The sequence below is a fragment of the Oryzias latipes genome, chromosome 11 (assembly GCF_002234675.1).
Source record: "Oryzias latipes chromosome 11, ASM223467v1".
NCBI classification, from domain to species: Eukaryota; Metazoa; Chordata; class Actinopteri; order Beloniformes; family Adrianichthyidae; genus Oryzias; species Oryzias latipes.
This window is the reverse complement of record NC_019869.2, coordinates 14,306,550-14,331,845: the sequence shown is the minus strand read 5'-3', so window position 1 is coordinate 14,331,845 and position 25,296 is coordinate 14,306,550. Positions and strand designations below refer to the sequence as shown.

The 25,296-nt window shown below is 42.0% G+C and overlaps 2 protein-coding genes across 2 annotated transcripts in view; one reads left to right on the top strand and one right to left on the bottom strand.

Annotated features, from left to right (window-relative positions):
• The window catches only part of LOC101165821 (digestive cysteine proteinase 1), a 9,411-nt gene extending 3,146 nt beyond the window's left edge, over positions 1-6,265 (top strand). Inside the window, exons 5-11 of the mRNA XM_004073875.4 lie at positions 143-398; positions 475-670; positions 742-935; positions 2,327-2,418; positions 4,372-4,533; positions 5,528-5,717; positions 5,783-6,265. Coding sequence (XP_004073923.1) covers positions 143-398; positions 475-670; positions 742-935; positions 2,327-2,418; positions 4,372-4,533; positions 5,528-5,717; positions 5,783-5,970 — 1,278 coding nt within the window. The 3' untranslated portion in view covers positions 5,971-6,265. The remainder of the gene's footprint in view (positions 1-142; positions 399-474; positions 671-741; positions 936-2,326; positions 2,419-4,371; positions 4,534-5,527; positions 5,718-5,782) is intronic.
• LOC101165571 (solute carrier family 22 member 13) lies at positions 6,110-25,296 on the bottom strand. The gene is made up of 10 exons (XM_011480895.3): positions 23,732-25,296; positions 22,987-23,090; positions 17,060-17,214; positions 15,503-15,671; positions 15,318-15,432; positions 12,671-12,777; positions 12,383-12,594; positions 12,197-12,305; positions 11,898-12,110; positions 6,110-7,262 (listed from the first exon to the last, which is right to left on the bottom strand). Exons 1-10 carry the CDS (start codon positions 24,047-24,049, stop codon positions 7,160-7,162), a joined length of 1,605 nt encoding a protein of 534 aa, XP_011479197.1. The 5' UTR covers positions 24,050-25,296; the 3' UTR covers positions 6,110-7,159.

The following is a 25,296-nucleotide window of genomic DNA, read 5'->3' as shown; positions in this document are numbered from 1 at the left end:
CCCAGACAAACCATAAATTACATCAAACCTTACTGATCAGGTAGCAGCTAAACTGGATCTGATCTCTGCAGACGGTTTCTGCCTCCTGTTCCAGGAACAAACTGTATAATCCTGAGGATGTCTCATTTCTCCTCGTCTGCAGTTCCTGAGAATGGAGTACTACGGGGGGTCGCTATGTGAGGTGTGGCAGAATGTGACCACTGTGGGGCACAAGAAGAACACGTACACGCTGTGGGTGGCAAAGTCTGAGAGAGATGGAAGAAAGGGAACGGCCGTGCCCCTCCACTACGAGATGATGGGTTACAATACCCTGCTGGGGTCCCACTACGACAAGTACCTGGTGGACTACAAGGATTTCAGCACTCATCTGGACCCCAAAGTTTTCTCTCTGCCTGAAGGTTTTTATTCTATATGGAAGATGGAAACACGCCCGGCAAGATGTAAGGTTTCTCTAAGTCCAGTGTGTTGTGACAGGGATGAGCTGTGGAGGCTTTCCGGGTCCAGGAGTGGAGCACCACATGCTGGCCAATCCAATGAAAGAGATCATCCACACGTCCTCCTCAGGACACTCGCAGAAGATGTTTGGCCACTTCAAGGAGAAGTTCCAGCGTCAGTACGGCGACGAAAGGGAGCACGAGGAGAGGGAGCACGCCTTTCTGCACAACCTGCGGTGAGAGCGCCATTCCTGTCCTCGCTCCTTCCTTCGAAAGGTCCGGACTCATTATCTGGTTTGTGTTGCAGCTTCATCCACTCCAAGAACAGAGCCAGGCTGCCGTTCACCCTCGCCGTCAACTCCCTGGCAGATCGCACCATGTCCGAGTTACAGAGCATGCGAGGAGGAAAACGTGGAAAGACGCCAAACGGAGGGCTGCCCTTCCCCTCTTCACTGTACAGAGGGGTGAAAGTACCAGAGACGCTTGACTGGAGGCTCTATGGTATGTATGAAGGATGGTCCAAACTCCAGAGGCTCTTTGTCTATCTATCTATGTACAGCCCATTTCTTCTGAGAATAAATCCAGAGTTCCAGCAGCTGGGAGGAAAAAACACATGGAATAACACCTCAAATGACTGAAGCAGCTCATGAGAAATTCTAAAACCTTTTCTTGGAGGGATTTGGGGTCAATAGCCCAAAATCTCAGCAGTGGAGGTTCACAAGTCCGTTATATGATCATCGTTAAAAACAATGCAACGATCCATCATTGTTTTCTATCTTCATCTCATGGAAATCGGTAAAATGAGCAGCTTGTATTTGGGGTTGTTTGTGTTGTGACAACCAACAGTAACATGTGGGAACCATGATGAGATTTTCTGGCTGTTTCTCTACACCAACGTCGAAGATTTGACCTCTTACGCGTATCACAACAGTGTATGCTTGACTCCCAAAATGGCGGACAACGGTGTGCGCGTGACATCACTGCAAGACGCCACTAGATGAAATTTAGAGTAGTCATATTTATTTTTTACAATGTTTTAGGGCTGCAAAACTACAACTAAAACACTTCACACTTTCTAGACTTTTCTCAGGGAAACACGAACATTTTCGCACTTTTCTCTCTCGTTTAAACTCTCAACGTTCAAACCCGTCATGGGGGTGTCAGGATGACTCGGATGCAGGACCAGACGACAAGCCAGAGTGAGAAACTAAAAGGTTTTAATAAGAAGAAGTGCCACTCTAGGTGGGAAAAATCCACAACATAACAGAACTCAACACCAGAATACCAAATAAAGCCAGATGTGCAACAGCTAGGAACTAAACATAAGCTACACTCTGACAAAGAGAACAGGAACAAAACCACTTAAATACAGCTCAAACAAACTAACCTAAAATGCAGGCAGCTCGTAAACAAAGATTTAAGTAGATTTGGTAACTTGAACGCATTCTGTACAGGAGACACAACAGGAGATTGATTGAGGTCAACAGCCAATCAGGAAGCAGAACACAATGCAGTGTTAAAAAAGAAAAGAACATGCAAGATTACACCCAAAAAAAATCTGAAAAACAGCGAAACCGTGAAAGGTGAACTGCAATAGGGTACAGTTTACATCCACGTTTCCTGATTTCTGTGAATTAAGCAACATCATCCTCGAACATCTTCAAGATACGTTTGAGTCTCACCCGGCAAGCATCTTTTTTTCCATTTCTGCTGACTGTAACTAAACCTTCAGTCTCGTGGTTTTTCTCCCCATCAGTCAGCTCAGAAACAGGAACTTCTGCCTGCTGTTGTTTCTGTGCTGGTTAAGCCCTTTGAAACATTTAAACGAGAAGCTGCCTTCAGAGTGAATCATTTACAGGATGAACCGCTGTTAAATGTGCTTTGGCCCTCAGGCGCCGTGACCCCAGTGAAGGACCAGGCCATCTGCGGCTCCTGCTGGAGCTTTGCCACCACTGGAGCAATAGAGGGCGCTCTCTTCCTGAAGGTGAGGATCAAAAGCCATGGTTTTGGGATGGATGGGGCCGCTCACACCTCTCTTTAAAAGTGCAGATGTTCAGGGATAGGGCCCCATGTGTGATGGTTGGATTTGGTTCCCCTGCAGTTGTGCTCCGTCTGTTTTTTACATCCAGAGTTTTTCAGAACAATCTCAGAGACGATGCTGCTGCTTTAGAAATGAGGTTCTGCAGCAAATCCCAGTACTGATGATGTCAAAGGGAGAAAACTGACGTTCAAATTGTCGTATTTAATGAATCAGTTAATGAGGAAACATATTTAACTTCATTCATAAAGAATTCCCTCTTTGTAGAACTTCAACCTGAAGTTGGATGAAATTCGGTTTCGGCTTGCCTCCATCACAAAGAGGGCAGAGCTCAAAGACATTCTTTCTCCTGCGTTGCTTAGCAACGCGATCCAAACATAGGGATGGTTTATTATGGGATCTGATGGCACCCTGTGGAAGTGACCGAATTCTTTGACTCCTTCACACACACTCAGGTCTCGATTATGTTCTTTTTTCTGCTCAGCGGCGGGATCGTTGATAGGCTGCAGTCCAGAGAACACCGCTGAGGTTAAGAGGAAACTGTTTTTATTTGGATTTTGTGTAATTATCCATCAATTAGTTGTTTTTAGAAGTTCCTTTTGGGGTAAAATATTAAAAATGTTTGTCAAAGGTTGAACATTAGAGCAGCTAAAAGGCAAAAAGGCTGCAGTTAATAAAGCCTTTGAACGGTAGCTTTGGGTCATTGGGAATAATCCTCCGGCTGCATAAGAGCTCGGCCGGAATCAGTGCCGTCTGGGGGAGATTTGCTCCGAGGCCCCTGGCAGCTCGTCTTTGTGCCTCTGCCAGGACGCAGCGCCGCAGCAGGAAGCGACCTGCGCAAATCTGTGACAGCCCTCCTCCCCTCCCAGCAGGCGGGTTCACAAACAGAGCCTCTCTCCCCAGGAGGGGGTCACTTCAGATTTACTAGTGATGACAGCTGTTTCCAAAGCAGCCATTAGAAACCAACATCTCTTCTTCTTTATCGGGTTCTTACACAATCACTCCAATTAAAATTGTGTTTTGAACACATTCTTGTAGCAATTTTCTGGTGAGGGACACAAATGTTAAGAAAATTCAGCTTAAAATTGCATTTCTGTATTTTCCACACTATAGGGTGCACTGGATTATAAAAGAATGGTCTATTTTCAAACTTATGTCATAAGGCACACCGACATGTAAAGCATATGTAAAGGGTCAGAGATAAGTCGTCAGTCAGACTTTATTAACTTTATTAACAAGGCTTTAAGTTCACCTTATAGTTCAAAAAAGACGATACCTATGTATTCAAATTGTTGTGAATCAGGAGCACACAAAACTCAAAATTTGTTATACATCTTTGTTTTCCTCGTCTGAGCTGGAATCTAGATCCAAACTGTACGCCTGGATAGCTTCATTATCATTATATATATTTTTTTTTCATTATGTTTTTGTTGCACCGCCAATGTTAGATCATGGATGTGAGGGGCTGTAAGCTAGTGGGAAAGAGTGTACACAAAGAGCTCCCAGCAACTGGGAGAGGAAGTGGGCCTGGAGCTGCTCCAGTCCAACGGTCCTGCCCACAACACAGAGGTCAATGTCTAATGAACTACTGCCGCTCTGCAGAAACTACGTCCTAGAATTGGGACTTGTTTGATTAAATAACTATGAATACTCATTTCAGGATGGTTCTGCAGCAAAAAAAACTTCTCAAAAGGGTCATTTGGGTGGTTAGTCTAAAGGTTTGAACGGTTTTTCTACTAAGCCACCTTGTGGTGACTTTGTAAATTGCTTAAAATATTAAGTTTCTCTTGTTTTCAGACGAGCTTCAACCCTGAAGTCAAAGAGCTCTGCGTAAACTGATGCCGCTGTGACTGGGGACACTTTGTGATTCTGGCGTGAACGTTCTGTTTTGTCCTCCAGACCGGCTCCCTGCAGGTTCTGTCCCAGCAGATGCTGGTCGACTGTTCCTGGGGCTTTGGCAACAACGGCTGTGACGGCGGGGAGGAGTGGAGAGCGTACGAGTGGATCATGAAACACGGCGGCATCGCCACCACGGAAACCTACGGCTCCTACATGGGAATGGTGAGTAATTCGGAGGGTATTCAAGAAAAGTTGAAATGTGACGCGATGGTGAAGGTTTTTGACCGCAAACCTGCATTAAAATGTTAGCACCGGCGCCTCAATTGGTTAAAGAGAACCGCTGGAATGGCGTGTTGCTGTGAAATGTGAGTTCAGCTGTGCTCTCCAGCCAGCTAAGGCCTCTGCAGACATTCTTCCATCAGAGCTGTGAAACTGTAAATATAGTTACAGTCACAGTAAGGAATTTTTACTTACAATCAACCAGATGTGTCTCAAAAAACATCTGTTTTAAGCTTTTGTACAGTTTTACTGTTTGGTCAAAGCAAGAACTTTTTTTTAACTTTTTTTTTTTTACTTAAAGTTTTTGGCATCAAATAAGATTTTTCTGTTGTTTTTTTATATGCTTAAAGTTAAACCTTTTCTGCAGAATTTAGCATAAAAATCCGATATTATTCTTATTACATAAACATATAAAAACATATGAAGTTAAATACTAACCTTTTAATGTAGAATTTAGCATGGAAATCAGATTTTTTTTTTGCTTTTTACATACTCTCAAACTGAAATGCTGTCTTATTCTGCAGTTTGTGGCATACAAATCAGATTTCTTTTTTAAACTCGGACTTTAAGGCAAACTAGTTTTGTTGATTTTAGGATAAAAATCTGATCTTAACTCTAAGTTAAATATTACGGCAGAACCAAGCATAAGAATAGATCTTTATTTTTACATAAGCTCAAAGTTAAATACTAACTTGTTCAGCAGCTTTTGGCACTAAATAAGATAAATACCAACTTTTTCTGCAGAATTTGGAATATTCTGTTTCAATAAATCTAATTATTACATTTTTTTAAATAAACTCAAAATTGAATACTAACCATCTGCAGAATGTAGCATCATCTAAGACTTTTGTTTGTTGCATCAAATAAAGTTCAAAACACACTTGTTTCTTCAAAGTGGGCATATAAATCATATTTCTTTGTTCTTTTCCCTGAACAGAATGGTTTCTGCCACATGAACTCATCAGAGCTGGTTGCACCCATCAAGAGCTACACCAACGTCACATCAGGGGACGCGGAGGCCCTGAAGCTGGCTCTCTTCAAAAACGGGCCGGTGGCGGTCAGCATCGACGCTTCGCACCGCTCCTTTGTCTTCTACGGTTACGGTGTCTACTATGAGCCTGCCTGTGGTGAGTGCCCCCTTCCTGCTGAAACACCTGCCCTCTCCCCTGCGTCAACGCTCCTCTCCCTTCAGGTAACACCACAGACGACCTGGACCACGCTGTGCTCGCCGTGGGATATGGCACCTTGAACGGAGAGCCCTACTGGTTAATCAAGAACTCCTGGTCCACTTACTGGGGCAATGACGGCTACATCCTCATGTCCATGAAGGACAACAACTGCGGTGTCACCACGGATGCAACATACGTCACTCTGTCATAAACGCCATCTTTAGTTCATGTAAAATCACATAAAGCCACTTTGAGTGCCTGAGTTTGAGAGACATGTTTAGAGTGCTTTCAATGAAACAGTCTGATAATGTTTCACGCTGCTGCTTTACCTAAAAACACGAGAAAAACCCTTTTGATCACATAAGTTTATTGCAGGAAACACAAAGGCACTCCAGCCTTCACTACACTGTCACACGTCGACATGTTTCAACTTGTTCTTTAAAAAATTGATGCATTTAAATAGACTGGAAGACAATCGCCTGAATAAAAAAAAATATCAAAAGTTATCATTGCATTGGTATCTCTGGTTACATGAACATATGCAGCTATAGGACATGCTTTCATGCTGTGGGTTTTAACACTGGAAGTCTGCGAAGGGCTCCAGACCTTTCCTGCTGTAAAAAAACAGACTTGAAGAAGGTTTTGGCCGAGCAGCTGCATAGATCTGAGGTGCCTCTGAAGCCGAGAAGTCTCCTTCTTAAACCCCTAAAGTCTCTACAAATCACCATTTACTAATCAGTTAGAGAAGAAAAGATGTCTAAGGTCAAAATTAAGAGAAGGTTCCATCATTTTCTTAAATGACAGCCAACCGCTAAGTTAAGACAGAGATACACGAGACGTAAATGCGTGCATTTAACCTTTACTAAACAAAAGAGTCTACACGGCTGCCACTTCCATCAAAGCAACATTAAAATATAACCACAGAAAGAAGATGCAGTTGTTTGTAAAAAATGCAGAAGATCCTTGGTCAGCATTGAGTTTTTAAACCACATTTGAGAGGAAGATGCAGTTCTGCTGCTGCTCATTAAAAGGTTTTATATCTGAAAAATCTCCAGATTGAATACTTTTTCCAGCACTTTTTGTTTATCAACATGTTAGAAAATTAGGTGAAAGGTACAAAGTTACGAAAGGTTGGCAAAAATTGCAAAAGAGCTATTCCTGAATGCTGGTTGGGACCTAAATCTGCTACAACAGTAGGCCTCTTATGGCCTGCACGGCAGGTGGAGTGAATGCCTGCTTTGTGCAGCCGTGCATGAACACCTTGTGCTGAACTTGTTTGGCTTCCTTGCATAGAGCTCACTCTCACATCCTGACATGGAATTGCATAAAGAGTGTAAGGGTAACCACTGTTTACTGAATGTCGGCCGGATAATAAAGCATTTGTGTCCTTTCACACCCGGTTAAGTCAGGGTCGCTAGAGGAAGCAGCTCCTTCTTCTCCGTGCTGCTTGGTAACGGGCCAACTTCATCACACATCTGAGAGATCTCCTCAACGGGAGCAGACCTGCGGGAGACAGAAACTGTTGAAGCTACACAAAGATTTATGGTCACTGAAAGCACCAGGAAGCAGAGGCGATCCTCCAATCCACTCAATCTGATTTGTTTGGAGGTTTTCTGGGTTTCTGGCTGGGTTGGGTGGTGTCGGTGTTGGGGGGGGGGGGGGGGGGGGGGGGGGGGGCATTTTTTTCACATTTGAGTAAATAAAGGCACTAAATAAAATCCGAAGAACAACAACGGAAAAATGAAATAAAAGCATTTTGAGACTTAAAATAAATGATTGATCGAAATATTACACAAATATGAGTAAAAACTTAAATAAGAGAGGGCTTGTTTAAGTTTACACACAACAGAATTCCACTGCAAATTGAGCCCATGCCATCAGCTTCCCACCACCATGCTCAACAAAAATGTTTTAGTCAAATGAAAACATTTAAATGGCTCAGGTTACATTTATAGTGAATTGAAAGTCCCACTCCTATGATATCACTCCCAGTGGTCTTTTGATAACAGGTCTCTAATAATTACTTGTTATTGGCCTCAGTAAAGGGACTACTCTCTATTCTGGTCCTGTTAGACCACAGTGCAGCCTTTGATACTATCGACCACAGTATTTTACTTACAGGATTACAGCATGACATGGGGATCAGAGGATCTGCCCTCCAGTGGTTTGAATTTTATTTATCTGAGAGGTACCAGTTTGGTAATATAAATGGAGAGTCCTCCCATTGCACTAGAGTTAGCTACGGAGTCCCACAAGGCTCAGTTTTAGGACCCATCTTGTTTATGATTTACATACTACCCTTGGGAAACATAATCAGAAAACAGAGGATTAATTTTCACTTTTATGCGGATGATCAGTTGTATTTATCAATTAAACCTGACCAGAATGACCATATAGAAAAACTAAATGCCTGCATCAGAGACATAAAGGCCTGGATGACAATTAATTACCTTCTCCTGAACCCAAAAAAAACAGGTTATTATACGAGGTCACAAAAACCTCAGAGATGCTCTGTCTGCTCAGATAGTTTCCCTGGATGGTGTAAGTATAGCCCCCAATTCCACAGTTAGAAACCTAGGGGTTGTATTTGACCAGGATTTATTATTTAAGCCTCACATATCTCAGGCGTGTAGAACTGCATTTTTTTCACCTCCGCAACATAGCTAAGGTCAGAAATATACTATCTAAAAGTGATGCTGAAAAACTCACATCCAGACTGGATTACTGTAACTGTTTGTTAGCAGCGTGCCATAAAAGTTCATTAAGAAGTCTCCAGCGAATGAATGCAGCAGCTAGATTGTTAGCAGGAACTAACAGAAGAGATCACATCACTCCTGTGTTAGTTTCACTTCACTGTCTCCCAGTTGAATTTAGAATCAAGTTCAAAATCCTCCTGCTTACCTATAAGGCCTTACATGGTATGACATTCCTCTTTGGACAGGCATACTGCCAGACTAGCTTTAAGAGAATATTCAACTTACTATTAACATGTTTGAGTTAAATTTAATATAAATAACAATTAGTTGTTAATAGGCTACTAGAGGTTAGAAGCTGGAGAAAGTATGGTGCACTGGGGTTCTGTCCTCTACTCTTATCTTCTTCTCCTGCTTCATTAAAGTAGATCTGTTCTGATATGAAATTGTTTTGCTCTTCAAAAATGTTTTCAAGTTCTTTGGAAGGTACTTTGTTCTTGATTCTCATGCTTGGTAGAATTACACTAAGCTACTTTATAAAAGATTAACATTCTACTGTATTGCACTTTTTCTGAAAAAACTTAGCTTACAGTAGTTCACATGTCCTAACAATTATTCTAGAATCTTTAGCATGAATTAGCATTCTTTTGAATTGCACTTGATTCTGCTGGCCAACGTAACAGCTAATGTGGCACATTTAGCAGAATGTGAGTTTTTATTTCCGTTTTCTAAGTCTTAATTTTAACATCTTCATGCAAAATTTTGAAGGAAAAACAATGTTTTAGAGAAACCCTAAATGTTGGAATCAGCTCTTATACAGTAATGCATTTTGTGCTTAAATTCCCCCAATGACAATTTTTAAAAATAAAAACATTAATTATGATTCTGAAGTTTGTAACCAAAATTCCACAGCCTAAATGTGTCACAGCCATATTTCATGTTTATCTGAAAACTCCTCTACATGGGCGTGCTGAGCTAATTAGCCCCACCCTTCATCCCCCCTTTCTTCAAGCTACGTCTTGCATGAGTGAATGCACCCCTTTAAAACAACACCACCTGACAGTCTCTTTTCTCAATAGTTTCTCTTTCGCGAGAAAGAAACTGTGAAAAGTGACAACTTTTGGGTTTCAAACGGACACCTTTTGAACGATGTGCAGAATGACAAAAATAATGTGTGTACCAGACCCTCCTGGGGTTTAGTTTAAGGTTACAGGTTACAGTTCAGCTGTGTTCACACCGAACACCATTGCCGGTAGAAGTGGCCACTTTCAATGTTAAGTCAATGGTAAAGACCCGATCTGAGGCCCGGGGGGCAATTTGAGCAACGGACATGGCGCAAAAGTCTGGCAACAGTGCGATGTCAACAGTGCGGTACCCGTCTGAATCAAATTAGTCAACGTAAAGGCAGGGAACACCGATCCTGATCACTATACCGGTTCCCGGGAGGCGACCTGGTGGTCAGACAGAGAGCCGCTGCGGCATGGGGAGCCAGTCCGCCTGGTTCTCCTAAACTTTATGAATTACTTCTTATTTTCATTGAGGCAGTAATAAAAAAGGTCCCCTGATTTTATTCTTCTTTTTATTTTTACCCTCTCTGGTTAGTGCCAGACAGCAAGGCTTCACACTCGGTCAGAGAGAGAACCCAAATGCAGAAAACTCATTTGGGATTTAACTTTAAGTTGAATTTTAAATACGTGTGGCAAACAACAAAATCCAGCCTTGGATGCTTTTAAAATATGTTTGGGGAATGCAGCAATGTGTCATCTTCTCTGTTCCTGCATCTGAGCTGATGTGCACGCTGGACGGGGCAGGGAGAAATAAAAAAGGAGAAATACTCAGAAATGCAATAATGAAATGATTTTTTATTACATTTGTTCTCTTTCACAAGAAAAATGCCACAAATACTTGTCAAGAAATCAAAAAAATGGATTTTCATCAGACAAAAATCATGCTTTTGGTGAATTTATTATGATCTTGTGGCATTTTTTCATGGTGGAGGACATATATAAAGAAAGTTAACCCAAAATTGCATTTCTGATTGTTCCTTTTTTAATTAATGGGAATCAGGAACAGACGAAAACATGCCGTCTGAAAAAGCTGGTACTTGTTTGGTAGAAACTACATTGGGCAGGTTACAAGCTCCATGCACTGTTAGACAAATAGATCCATGAGGGTCTTTGTTTTCCTTGTCTAAGCTGGAACCTGGATCAAAACTGTACGGATGGAGAGCTCCAATATTGCTCAAAATTTTTGAAATGTTACATTGGGATGTGAAGGCTGTAAGATAGAGGGAGAGCATGTAAACAGAGAGCTCTCAGTTATGGGAATTGGAAAAAGGGGAGTGGGGTCGCTTCGTGCTAACGGTCCAGCCCACAGCTCAGAGGTGAATTTCTAATGAACTCCTGCTGCTCTGCAGAAACTATGTCCTAGACCAGTGTTTTTCAACTTTTTCTGAGCCACGGCACACTTTAACCTTAAAAAAAATCCCGCGGCACACCAGCATCCAAAAATTAAAAAAAAGGAGAAACTCATAGTCTGTATTGATCTACAGCCCCGCCACAATTGCACATGCATTTTTGAGATAATTGTTGCAGAAAAAGCTTGAAACTGCAGCTGTTTTTTTCTAAAAGATGCAATAAAAGTTAAGTTAGAAGATTTAAAAACAGTTTGTGTGTTCGTTAGTTTCAAGACGTTTAACAACAGATCTCCTTTTGCGCTGTCACTCTCACAACCCAATGCATCATGGGAAATGTAGTGCATAAAACGGCCGAAGATCGGTTTTCGGAGCTTCATTGTTTTGTTCACTTGTTCCACGGTCTGATACCGGATTCTGTGCAAAGCTACACCGCTAAAGACGAGCTTTAGCTGGTATTTCTGTTAGAACTGAGCGACTTTACGAGCTAAATCGGGACAAGGAAGTGAAGACTTTAAGCACTTCTGATTGGTCAGACCGATGACATGTGATTAACCCCCCCAACACGGGACTTTTCCAAAATACAGCCGAAGGTACAGCTGAATCGCGGTACGTCATTCTTATCAAAATGTCTTTAATAAAATAAAATAAACGCAAAGAAAAGGTATTTTACGATCTTTTACATTCCTAACTCCTCAGTGTTTTATCAGGATGTTTGGATGAACAGAGAGCTAAAATCCTGGAGATGGGAAATGTTTTTAGATCAGTTAATGAGGGCAATTTCCCACGGCACACTTGGCCATCTCCCACGGCACACTAGTGTGCCGCGGCACACTGGTTGAAAAACACTGTCCTAGACAATGACCAACGTTTTGGGATTTTGGCTTTAAACAGCCTGATCATAATTAAAAGACCACTGGAAACACTTTGACAATAGATCAATAGATGATCGGAGTTGGACTTTAAAGCTGTTAATAATGCAAAAGTGGTTGGAAGGTGGATACAAAGAGGATGTGCAGAGAGTGCGAGTACCTGACGTCCCAGTTCTCTGCGTCCTCCAGGGTGTCTGGAAGTGGTCTGTCCGCCGTTTCTGGAAGCGCCAGCGCCAGGAGAGCTCCCAGCAGTGGCGAAGTGCCAAAGATAATGAGGGGCGTAGCAGGGCTGTGGCTATCCAGCATGTTGATGATGGGAGCCAACACACCGCCCATCCTGGCAAACATGCTGGAAACACCTATTCCTGTTTGCCTGTGGGAATCCCAGGGACAAATAAGGCGGGGGGGGCTTTGCCTTCACAGGAGTCCACAGTGAACAGAAACAGCTACAGGTCCTACCTTACCACAGTGGGGAATATCTCAGCTGTATACACATAGATGATGGCAAAAGAAGCTGTAATACCGAACTTCCCTACCATTGCCAGACCAGTCAAGACATTGGGATGATCTACAATCACCAGGGAGAAAGTTATCCAACATTTGAGTCCTGAGGTATCCCAGGAACACTCAAGACCGTCAGCCTACCTTCAGGGACGGTGAGCATGAGCAAACAGGCCAGCCCCCCAACGGCCAGGAAGCCGCTCAGGCTGAGTCTGCGGCTGAAGGGCAGGAAGATGAGAACCAAAGAGCGAGCCGGGATCTCAATCAACCCAAAGACAAACTGGGTCATGTAGAGGTTGGTGCCCAGCCTGGATACACCAAGGGAGAGCCCGTAATACACCAGAACATTTACAAACCTGAGGGGGGAAACAGGACTGTGAGAGGGGTCGGAGCCACCACATCTACCTTAACCACGCCCACAGGACAACCCACCAGATGTAGAACAAGATCACTGTCCTCTTTCTCATCTGTGGCGTCCGGACCAGATCCACAGCCGAGTGACTTCGCTTTGATCCGCCTAAAATCTCCCACTTCTCAACCTGACGTCACAGAGAAATACAGATATTCATGTTTCTCAAGTTCACCTTGAGATACTTATTTATTATATAAAGGCTGGAAAATGAAAAAGAAATAAAGAAAAATTACATTTTAATAATTATATAAACAGTACAAATATTTAGCAACATAACATTTCTATGTTTCTTACAATTCAGGTTTTTTTTCTGATTTTCTCATTTAAAATAAAAGAAAAAAGAGGCTGTCTTAAAGTAGTTTGTTTTAAATTCTTCCATCCATCCATCTTCAGAACCCATTTAACCCCTGCTCAGTGATAGTCTCAGAGGTCTGTTTAAAGCACAAGAGAGCATCATGAAAAACAAGGAACACACCAGGCAGGTCCGAGACACTGTTGTGGAGAAGTTTAACACCGTATTTGGATACAAAAAGATTACCCAAGCTTTAGCATCCCAAGGAGCACTGTGCAACCGATAATATTGAAATGGAAGGAGTATCAGACCAGTGCAAATCTACAAAGACGTCCCTCTAAACTTTCCGCTCAAACAAGGAGAAGACTGATCAGAGAAGCAGCCAAGAGGCCCATGATCACTCTGGATGAACTGCAGAGATCTACAGCTCAGGTGGGAGAGTCTGTCCATAGGACAACAATCAGTCGTATATACTGCACAAATCTGGCCTTTATGGAAGAGTGGCAAGAAGAAAGTCATTTCTGAAAGATATCCATAACAAGTGTTGTTTAAAGTTTGCCACAAGCCACCTGAAAGACACACCAAACATGTGGAAGAAGGTGCTCTGGTCAGATGAAACCAAAATCGAACATTTTGGCAACAGTGCAAAACGTTCAGTTTGGCGTAAAAACAAACACAGCTCATCACCCTGAACACACCATCCCCACTGTCAAACATGGTGGTGGCAGCATCATAGTTTGAGTCTGCTTTTTTACAGCAGGGACAGGGATGATAGTTAGAATTGGTGAGAAGATGGTTGGAGCCAAATACAGCACCATTCTGGAAGAAAACCTGATGGAGTCTGGAAAAGACCTGAGACTGGTACGGACATTTTTCCTCCAACAAGACAATGATCCAAAACATAAAGCAAAATCTACAATAGAATGGTTCACAAATAAACATATCCAGGTGTTAGAATGGCCAAATCAGAGTCCAGACCTGAATTCAATCGAGAATCTGTGGAAAGAACTGAAAACTGCTGTTCACAAACACTCTCCATCCAACCTGTTTTGCAAGGAGGAATGTGCAAAATTGCAGTCTTTCGATGTGCAAAATTGATAGAGACATACCCCAAGAGACTTACAGCTGTAATCAGAGCAAGAGGTGGCACTAAAAAGTAGAAACTTAAGGGGGCTGAATAATTATGCACGCCCACATTTTCAGTTTTTATATGTTAAAATAGTTTGAAATTTCCAATAAATTTCCTTCCACTTCATGATTGTTTCTCACAAAAATGACTGAAATTTGAGCTTGAAATTTGGCAAAAGGTTGAAAAGTTCAAGGGGGCCGAATATTTTCACAGGGCACTGTATGAATTTCCCACTTTTCTTAATTATTTTTATCAATAATAGTGGATTTTTTCATCCAATTCTCAAAGTTATCTGAATTTATATTCTACTAAACGAAAAAGTTTTTCAGAAAAAACAAAACTAGCAAATGAAGGACAGAAAATTTTAGGCAACAGAAGGAGCTGTGGTGGTTTTAGAAGTAAATAACACACATAGGCACACAAATGAGCTGAAACAAACACACAGAGACACACAACAGAAAGCTCAGGAGGAATACAGCTCTGCACCTTTGGCCTTTTCTTTGAAGAAAAATCTCCTAAAATTATCAACAGTTTTGATGAATTTCTATCATGTTGTCTTCATCCCTACAAACTGTCAAGATTACAACCCCTGGGAACACGTTTTCCTTCAAACACCACTCTAACCTCCCAGAACGTCTTCAGACAAACAGACCAAACAGCCCAGGGACTTATCTGACCTCCTCCCGTCTGAGCATGCTCATCACGTACCGAGGGATTAGGATGGAGAGAGCTCAAACAGCCACTGAAGGCAGGTGCAGCAAAGGTCTGGCTAGGCATCACAAAGTCTCTGACCCAGCAGGAGCCTTACATCAACTGCGGTTATCAAGATTGTATTTGTTTACCCAGTTGTTAATAATCAAGAACCAGAAATTTGTTGTTCCATTTTATGGCCAAATTATTTGAGCTTTTACTACAGTTTAAAAAGAATAAATAAATTAGAAATGACAATGTGCTGGAAAAGTAAAAAAAAACTATAAAACTACAAACCATAAAAATACAAATGGAAAATAAGATCTAAAATAGTATAATAAAGAGGTTAAAGCAGCATTACAGCTGGTCATCCACAGGGGTGTACGCAAGAGAAGTAGTTGTTTTACCCCAGAAATCATAGTAGATCTGTTAGTAAAACAGAACAAGATTTACCAATAAGTGCAGGACTGGACGGGACACAAAACAAGGTTCAGAGGAAAACATTAAGTATCTCAGGATTTCCGTATGTTGAATGTATGGAAACACACTGCCACACCTGCACAGCTGGAGGTAGGACCCGGCCGTTCACCAGCGCTGCTTTGCGGAGGAGCGCGATGGCCTCCTCTGTCCGGTCGTTGGCCAGCAACCACCTGGCGGACTGTGGCAGCACCCTGACAGAGGGAGGGATCGTTTCAGCGTGAAGGAGGCCATCGCTCGCCTGAACTCTGATGCATCACTCACCGAATGTAAAAGATAAGCAGGAACCCTGGGGCGGATATGGCCAGCTGCAGTTTTCTCCAGTCTCGGATCAGGTACGCCACTCCCGCCAGGAGCATGTAGCCCAGACCGAACGTGTAGTCTGTGATTATGCCAGCCAGCATGCGCCTTTTGGTGCACGTCCACTCAGTACCTTATGGAGAAAAACAGTGGATTTGGAGGGGGGAGGACAGGAGGGGAGAAGAGGAATCACGGGCTCTGGGGTCACGTGAGGTGTTGGCTTTTAGGTTTGAGTGAAGGAAAGAGTGGCAGAGGTTTGAAGAAACAGCATTACATTTCTGAAAAGAAGAAAAAAATGCCAGCTGCTTGAATAATACTCTCACAGTACGCGCTACTCGTGGGAATTTGTCTTAGTTTTTATTAAGCAGTACATTTAGGTCAAAATGAGCTCATTTACTTTGTGGGTGGGTTTGATCTGCAGATGTGATGATTGCAATAACTATTCTAAACTCTCTGGAGGAAGCAAATATGACGAAAAGCAGAAAAAGAAGTTTACTGATGCAGTAAAGGAGACCTGGGATGTTTGTACATATTGACTGTATAGGAGAACTGGACTGAGTGATCCCTCCCCCGTGGCGTTTCAAACAGGAAGTACAAATTATGGCCAAAAGAGATTTTAGTGGCACTCAAGCTTTGAAATAATTCATCTATCACATCTAAACGTAATCCCTTTGGAGATTTACAGGGTTGATGGAGCCTATTCCAGGTGAAGGTAGGGTACGCCTATAGACAGTATTTATCAAACTGGACCAAACAAGTGTGACGTAAATTCAGTCACAATTTTTCCATATTATGGACACCGTCATTCGGAGCTAAATCAAACCAAAACATTTCCTGCTAACTTCACACAAGCTGTGTTTATCAATGGCCAGGTGAGTGCAACTATGTGTGCAACAAGAGTGTGCAACTATCATCCAATCCCTTTGTTCTCTTCATACTTGTATATTTTTAACTCTTTAAAGTCCCACTCTGATCATGATCATCTTCTGACCGTTTCTCAAAGCATTCCACAATATATCGGAAATTTATTGTTATCGTGATATCAAGCTGTGCAATACATATATCGCAAAAGATGGTGAAAATTGAGATAAATGATAATCCTTTATGTGCTAAAACAATCTTATGGGGGCTTGAAGTATTTAACAAATCAAATAAATTAATTTATGCTTTTGACCAATCGGATGGACCCCTTTTATTTTAGATGTTTGCCTTCTATGTAGACGAGGGTCATTTGAAGTATAATTTAAGGTATGTTGACTCTTATCTAAATTAAGCTTTCACAGTGAAATGGAAATGATGTATTTAATTGTTTTTTTATTTGCTCATTTATCGCAAGTTATATCATCATCGCATTTAATCTTTAATATTGCAAATCGTGAGTTTTTCTCATATCGCGCAGCCCGAATATAAATCTAGAAAATGTGAAGTAAAGATGAACCCCAAAACACCAGTACAGATATAAGACAGTAAGTTCAAGTTAAAAGTCTCAGAGTTGATATTGGACGATGCTGTGTTGGTTACCAAGAACAAAAGCATTGATGATGACTCCCGATATGGTTGTTCCAACTGCAAAGCGAAGAAGTACGTAGACCGGGAAGTTGGGGGCAAAGGCCACAGCGACCCCGAAGACAGTCTGCAGAGCGATGGACAGCAGGAGGACGAACCGTCGACCATACCTGCCAGAGTAAAAGAACAAGCATGAGCCTCAAAAGTGTAGCTTCAGTGTCACAGACAACGTTTCTCTCGCTCGTCTCATGTTGAAACTGCAAAGCTGCATGGCAGAATTCAGAGCACTTGCTCAGCTGTACCTTGACCAAACATTAAAGTATGGATCGCTGTAAAGAAATAAATGCAGTTTTCTGAGCGTTTCATGCAGTTAAAAAGGGATTAACAGGAGGGAAAAATATATATATATTCATTAGGAACAAAACAGAAAAAAGTAAAAAAAAGGAAACATCAAAAATCGAAATGTTTATAGCTTACATGAAATGTAGGAATAATAACTATTCGGTAATAATAATGAAAGCAGTAATTACTTAAAAAGATGTGTTGTTAGTGACATGCTCCAAGTAAAGTGATGTGTTCAAAACAGTTGGAGTCTTGTCAATTACAGCCAAAGTAGACAATGAAAAAGAGCTGTGGCATTTTTTATGTAAAGTATTTATGTTGAAATAAAAAACCAGAAGTGGGAAATGCATACAAAAGTGGGAAATACATATGGTATTGAAGTTTACATTGCATTTAAATAACAATAACAATTTGAGTAACATTTAAGAACAATTAATAGAAATTTAGTCTATTTAAAATAAGACATTTGTGCCAACAAGCTTTCTGTTCATCTGACGCATGCGCATTACAATTATATTGTTTAGTATAGTTAACTTTAGGGGATTTTAGTAAAAGGAACAAAAAGGTGTTCCATGGTGTTCAGCATGATTCATAAAATCAACATAACTAAAAAAAATCAACTGCACGGTGGCGCAGTGGTTAGTGGTCCTGCCCCACAGCAGCGGGCCCTGGTTCAAGTCCTTCCTGGGGACTTGAAACAGAACATCAGTGGGGGACCATTCTATGTGGAGTTTGCATGTTCTCCCTGTGTATGCGTGGGTTTTCTCTGGGGACCCTGGCTTCCTTCCACTGTCCAAAAACATGCTAGGTTCATTGGTTACTGTAAATTGTCCCTATGTGTGAGATTGTGGCCCTGTGATTGGCAACCTGTCCAGGATGTCCCCTGCCTTTACCCACAAGTGGCTGTTGGAATAATTGTACATAAGTTATCTCATATTTACTCTGAGATATTGACTGTGTGTGTATATGGCTTTTCTATGCGAAATGGGTTCACAGGAAAGCAGGACATGAGCCAGCGCAGCTGTCCTGCATTTGACCCGGTGACAGATGATCACCTTTGCTCTGAAGGAGATGAGCTCTGAAACCGCAGGGGTCAACAATGAAGCTGTATCTCAAACGAGCAATTGTTTCTTTTAAGATATTTATTTTGATTCGTTTCTTGACCTGTGTGGGCTGCATTGCCCCCCCCCTCCCTTTTAGAAGCAGACCAACACATTTGTATGTATCAGAATCAGAATCAGAATAGCTTTATTGCCAGATTCTGTACAGCGCACTTTACAGAACGAGGAATTTGACTTGGGGAAACACCCTGATTTTGAATAAAAACGAGGAGGCAGACCTTTGTAAGCTCAGAGCACACTTATAACTGTATGAGTGTGTTCCTGTCTGCTCTCTCCCTCTCTCGAGAAAAGATTTAAAGTGAGTCCATTTCCTTTCTTCCTGCTCAAATATAGTTGAGAATTGTTGGTTTAGTTTAGACCCAACAGTAGACTCTGGCAACCCCGAAAGGGAAAAATGGATTAGAAGATAAATGCATAAAAAATCAACACTATATTGTTTTTAAATTTAATGCAATAATGAGTAAATTCAACATAATTATTAATAAATGCAACGCAATAATGTTGAGTACATTTTAGTGGCACAATGTAAACGTACTATAACTGTGTACTTTAGTATATATTCAGGATAGTTTTTTAAATTTTAGTCATCCACTCTTTCTCAAATTTAAACAAAATAGTTTTGTGGGACCGGTTGACGATACTTTTTAAATTAAATCTAATGTTTCATTTCTTTGAGTGATATCTTATAATATATTATGAGAAACAGTTTTTGCAGTTAACAAAACCTTTTTATAAAATCATTTATTCTTACATCGGGTGCTGATGAGGTTATTTCTCTTTAAACAGCATAGTCTTATTACTTAATATTTACAATAGTTTTCCCCTAATTCAATGGTTGTCTAGTTAAAGGTGTATTTTACAACTGTATTTTGTATTTATTTTTTTGTTTTTTAAACAGTTATAGATCTGTGCCTGGACTTGATTCCTCTGTGATCCTAACAGAAGACAAGAATAGTACGGTACTTTGTCTCACAGTGGTTTCTTTGGGACTCATGTCCCACAGAGAGGATTTCCATCAGCTTCAACTTTGTTCTGAGTCTTTATAAGCATTTCAGGTTCCCTGCGAGGATCTGTTCAGGAGGTTGTTACAGCCTGATTCCCCCTTTTCTCTGCCTACAATCGTCCACAGAGCTGGACAAGATTCACCCAGATCAGCGTTCTACAAAACGCATGAAAGGTCAATAAATCAGACAAACGTAGTTTGAAAAACACTCCGAAATACTATTCAAAATACCAATGATCAATGGAAATTAAAAATAAAAAGTCTCTATTATCATCACTCATTACGAATAAAACAAAAAAAATGGGAAAAAAGGAAACCTCAAAAATCGAAATATTTGCAAAAACCTGAATCAAAACAGTGACACTAATGAAATACTAATGATATAAGTAGAACACAAACTCTCCATAAAAAAAGCTAAAATCTGGGCAAAAATTAGCATCACGGGTAGCATTAAATTTGCACATAAAATCTTCTTGCTAAAAATAAAAATACAGCATATAAAAGCAATGTGAAGGAAAAGATGGGCCTTCAGACTACCTTCGGAATCTGTACAGAGGCAGAAATATCCTCAGAGGAGCTGTTCCACCGAGCGAAAAACTGAAAGCAGGCCGCATGGTGGGCTTTTGTTTGAGCTTTTGTTGAATGATTGACCTCCGTGCCTTTCTGTGTAAGTATAGATCCTGCCTCCAGAGGATCCCCACCGGTTGGAGTTTGCCAAGACTCAACGCTTAGAAATAAACCTTCAAGAATGTCTGTGGATGTCAGTCATGAACTGTCTGTCATGTCCTCGTATGCTTCGTGCTGCTGTGTGTCCAGTCAGCTCTGTCTGCAGGCCGACATCTTTGTTGAACTTCTTCTTGTTTTGCTTTACCCTGCAGCTCCAGTTTTTGTCCTCCACTTGCTGCTCTGGGTTCATCTGCCTCCTGGTTTAGCTTCATGTCGTCCACTTCTGAAGAAATCAGCCTAAAGTTCAGGGGCTGACAATGGCTGTTGGACTGTAAAGTCAGACAGCATTTGATTAATGAGAAAGACGAAGACCACAAGGTTTGGAAAACTTAAATGTCAGAACATCCATGAGATCAGAGTTAAAAAAAAACACAGTCAGCATCTGCTCTTCTCTTTGCTTTTGTCAGTTTCCAGTCTTCTTTCCGTTTTTCTGTCCTTCAGCCCCTCCACACCTGTTTTGGATTCCGTTGGTGTGTCCTTGTCAAACACCTGTTTCCCATCAGTCAAAGACGCCCCGGCTCTGTTTTCATCACTTCTGCTTCGAGTCTGAATACATTTTTTGGCATTAATCAGATCAGCCTTCGATTTGACTCAATTCCCTTTAAAGCTTCAGGAAATGTACATTTGGGCCACAGTGTACAGGGGGATGGGGGGACGGGGGTACCACCACCCTTCTGTTCATTAGAGTAAAGGAACAACTATTCTCCCCATTCTTCAACTCCAAAGGATCAGTCAGACGTTGCCGACTCATTTTCTAAGCCTTCCTGTTTGGATGTGAAGAAGCCTCTGGCTGAAGACACTTTTGTGGAGTTACTGTGTTCTGAAGGCGATCATCTGGATTAACCATGATGGTTTTCATCCCCCAGAGAACAGAGCTGGTCCTCTTCATCAGTTTTGTTCAGCCTCTTTGAGTCCCTCACTCTGATGCTGCTGCCCCAACAGATGCCTGAAGGTGTGCTTAGACTCTTAACAGACTTAATTCAATTCAGTTCAATTTAATTCAATTTTATTTTTATTGCCTAAAATCCCAACAGCAGTCGTCACTTACCACACTTAAGGAGGAAATCTGATAAGGGTGTAATGATGAATCAACTTAAATTCCTACAATCCAACCAGATTGATCCATCTGAGGCAAGTTGTTAATCGAATAGACCTATACCTTTATAAAATAGTTTCCAATTGAAATAAATCAGATGTGTCAATCTTGGAAAATTCCATTTGGATTGAGACATGGCAGGTTTATTTTACTGAAAGGTAAAAACGACCGATTGCATAACAGCGGACAAAACACACGATGGGAGCAAATGATCAAACTGAACTTCAGAGGGCTGAACTTTAGGAAACTAAAATGTGAATGGATTTGACATTCATCCTTGTGTACTTGTTTGTTTGTACACATATTTAATTTAAACTTGATATTGAAGAAAACTTCACCTCCACTGCAGAATCATGAATTTATCTCTCAATCATGATTAAAAGGCCACTGAGAAAATTTTTACAATGGATCAGAAGATGATTGGCGTGGGACTTAAAGGAATTGCTGCAGGGCTGCACTGTGGTGTAGTGGTTAGCGCTCTAGCCTTACAGTAATTTGTTCTAATCCTGCCACAGGATTAGAACAAATTCTCATTCATCTTCTGAACCTGTTTTGTCCTTTTCAGGGTCACAGGGATGCCGGAGCCTATCAAGGCCACTCATGGGCAAAGGCAGGGGACATCCTGGACAGTCTGTTCCAGGGTCACAAATCACACACCCATTCAGTCTCACATTCACGCCTAGGGGCAATTTAGAGTAACCAATTGACCTATGAAGCATGTTCTTGGACAGGGGGAGGAAGCCGGAGTCCCCGGAGAGAACCCATGCATGCACGGGGAGAAGATGCAAACTCCACATAGAATATACCCTCACTGATGTGAGGGACCATTGGTGTTCTGTTTCAGGTCCCCCAGCCGGGACTTGAACCGGGGGCCTTCTTGCTGTGCCACCAAAGACAGCCAAATATATGCCTCATAAGTTCTTTAGTGTCTCTAAATTTACCCAAGGTGTGCATGTGAGCTTGTGGTCCAGCAACAGACTGGTGACCTATCCAAGAAGTATCTTCACCCAACAGTAGCTGGGATAGGCTCCAGCAACCCTGTGACCTCCTAAAAGGATTCAGCAGGTTCTTAAGATGGATGGATGGATGGATGGATGGATGGATGGATGGATGGATGGATGGATGGATGGATGGATGGATGGATGGATGGATGGATGGATGGATGCACAGACGTGATCTGCCAGTATCATGAGGCACCATGTGGTGTATTGGATCAGAGCAAACACATGGACCCTTCAGACACTCACACAGCTCGGTCAAATCACTCATATCAGAAAGAAAACAGTGTTCCATCTGTTCACGTTTATCTTCTATGGTTTATTCTGGTCACCTTCAGTGTCTGCTGACAGCTTTGTACTTCTTCTGACTATTTATTGAAGCCTAACATCAAGGGATCTCAGAAAAGATCTTAAATCTAGAAAGTTAGCATTTTCTGCTCTAAACCCCTCACAAACGCAGTCTGTCTACAGCACCAGATTCAGTCAGACAGTCCTGTTTATCTTCTCCCCACAAATTTAGCTGGGTGTTGCGTATCAGATGCTCTACTTTACAGACATGAAAGGAAACTGCCAGCGATTCCTTTGGTGCAAAGAACTGCAGCACTTGTGCAGCGTCTACACAAAGACAAAGGCTGGCTCCCGACTAAGCACTGTACCTGTCAGCCATAGCTCCAAACACCACAGAGCCCACCAGCAGCCCCGACATGTAAACCGACGATCCCAGGCTGTTCAGTCCGGCTCTGTTGCACACCAGGTCCCACTGAAGGATGGAAAGCACACCTACTGTTATTTCTCAACTGCTCCTGTTTGGCTGCTACCTGCTTCCAAACTGGACTTTTTTTTGTGGTCATAAATGAAACAGAGATTACAGTTTACACACATAATGCATTTGAAAGAAAAAAAATAGTCTTCTTTAATGACAAAAAATGGCAGAAAAACAGCTAAAGAAATATGCAGAACAGTTGAGACTGACTAAACTTTGTTTCTGCCATCCCTTTTAAAGGTAAAAATAGAAAACATGCAACTGCAGATGAACATAGATACAAGCAGACCAAAACTTCCTCACACAATGAACCTAAAGTGCTAATAATGTTCGAAAGCAAAGCAGCAGGCGTGTGAGGAACCCAGCAGCCTGAAGCCTCTGTGTGGTTTGTGGTTGCTGTGTCAGCCTGTTGGTGGACTGTGTGCCAGCAAGAGGCGCCCTCAGACATGAGACCAAACGTGGTTTGTCTTCATGTCTGAGTCAGATTTTCACCCAAACAATCTTCTAAGTTTTTTTCTGAGAGCTCTGATGTGACACATGGACACATTCTGGTACATTCTATATCCATGTTTCTCTGTTTGACCCTAATGACTCCACTCAGGAAAAGAACGCACGCCCTGCACTGATCTGAGGTGTACCTCTGTGACGGTGCTGCTCTCAAACACCTCACTGCTGTAGACCCATCCGCGGCCACACGGGACGCGCTCTGTCCGATTGCCCGGAGGCAGCGCGTCCGCGGAGAAGCAGGAGGCGTCCGGGAGGCTGAGGTTGAGGGTCTGATTCCCGGCTCCTGTGCTGAAGCTGTCCCTGCATTGGTGTGGCGGCGTGGCTCCGGTGAAGATGCTCACCATCATGTGGAAGGCGAGCAGGATCTGAGGCAGACAGATCCATATGTACAAGATCTTCTGGTATTTGCCGAAACCTCCTATGGCCGCGAGGATCTGATCGAAATTCATTGTTTGTTGGTTGGTTTTTCAGAGGGGATGGTCGTGGAGGCAGAACTGGAGACAGGCTTTCCCACGTGGAGAGGAGACGGGAAGGTGTTTGGCTTTATACCCGCCCGAAAACTGAGTTAGTGTGACCGCGAGGCTGCGGCGCGCCTCACGGTCAATAAGTCACAGGTGGAGCAGAATTACGCACAGACCGCGCTTCATCATCTTCCCGCCACCTGACTGCACGCGAGCCCTCAGTCATGCACGTTCAACCGGAGGAGGACCATTTCAACCAAGTTTCTGCGCGCAGGCTCCCAGCATCAAACTCGGGCGTGCGCATCAGCTGGAGGCAAGATCTGATCCACGTTTACGCGCAGGATGAGGAAGTTTTGCAACAGCTGCCGGTGGAATCTTGCTTCCCCGCACGACGTGAAATCTGGAGCAGACGCGCACAAATGGCAGCGGAGAACGTGACGTTTGTGCTGCTTACTGTAGCTATAGGGCAGGGCCATAGGATTGTTACAACATCACAGAGCAGCTCTGATGTAACACCACGCACGCCCCGCGATTGATGCAAATACACATTTGTAATTGATCATGTCCATCGTGTGAAAGTCTCTCTGTATAAAAGCGTCTGGAAAATGACAGCATGTGAGGATTTTCTGCTTCTTATCGATTTATTTTGGTAATGGATTAAACACGTGTGTGCTGCTGTGGTCGCAGGATCTCTGCTGCCCCCTGCTGTCTGAACTGAAAAGCAGGTTTTATAATCAGAGATATAGACAACAGGACGATTATGGACTTGATGTCAACAATCTTTACCTTCACTGCTCACTTCATAAATATGACCTTTTCTTTTTTTTACCCGTGTTGTCAGTTATTGTCATGTTTTAGACTCTGCCAATGTGTTTATGTGGAAAAATACACTTTTATCCACACAAGGGTTATTTAAAAGGACTTTTAAAATTATTTTTTCGCATGCTTCAAAATATTTTATACATTTTTTAAATATTTATATTTTACAAATTGGGTCTGTTTGCATTTTGTGATCCCTTCTCTGATTATGTATAGTTAGGGAAGGGTATATGATTATATATGATATGTGATTATATATCAGTGTGTATATCTTTTACCTTTTTTTGGGACACTCATAAAACCCATCAGTCCATCCATCCATCATCTGATCTAGGTGTATAGTTTTTTTTCTATTTGTTCTTGTTTTTGGCATTGGGTTTTTATAATGTAATAAGGGAAATTAAAGGATTCCTATA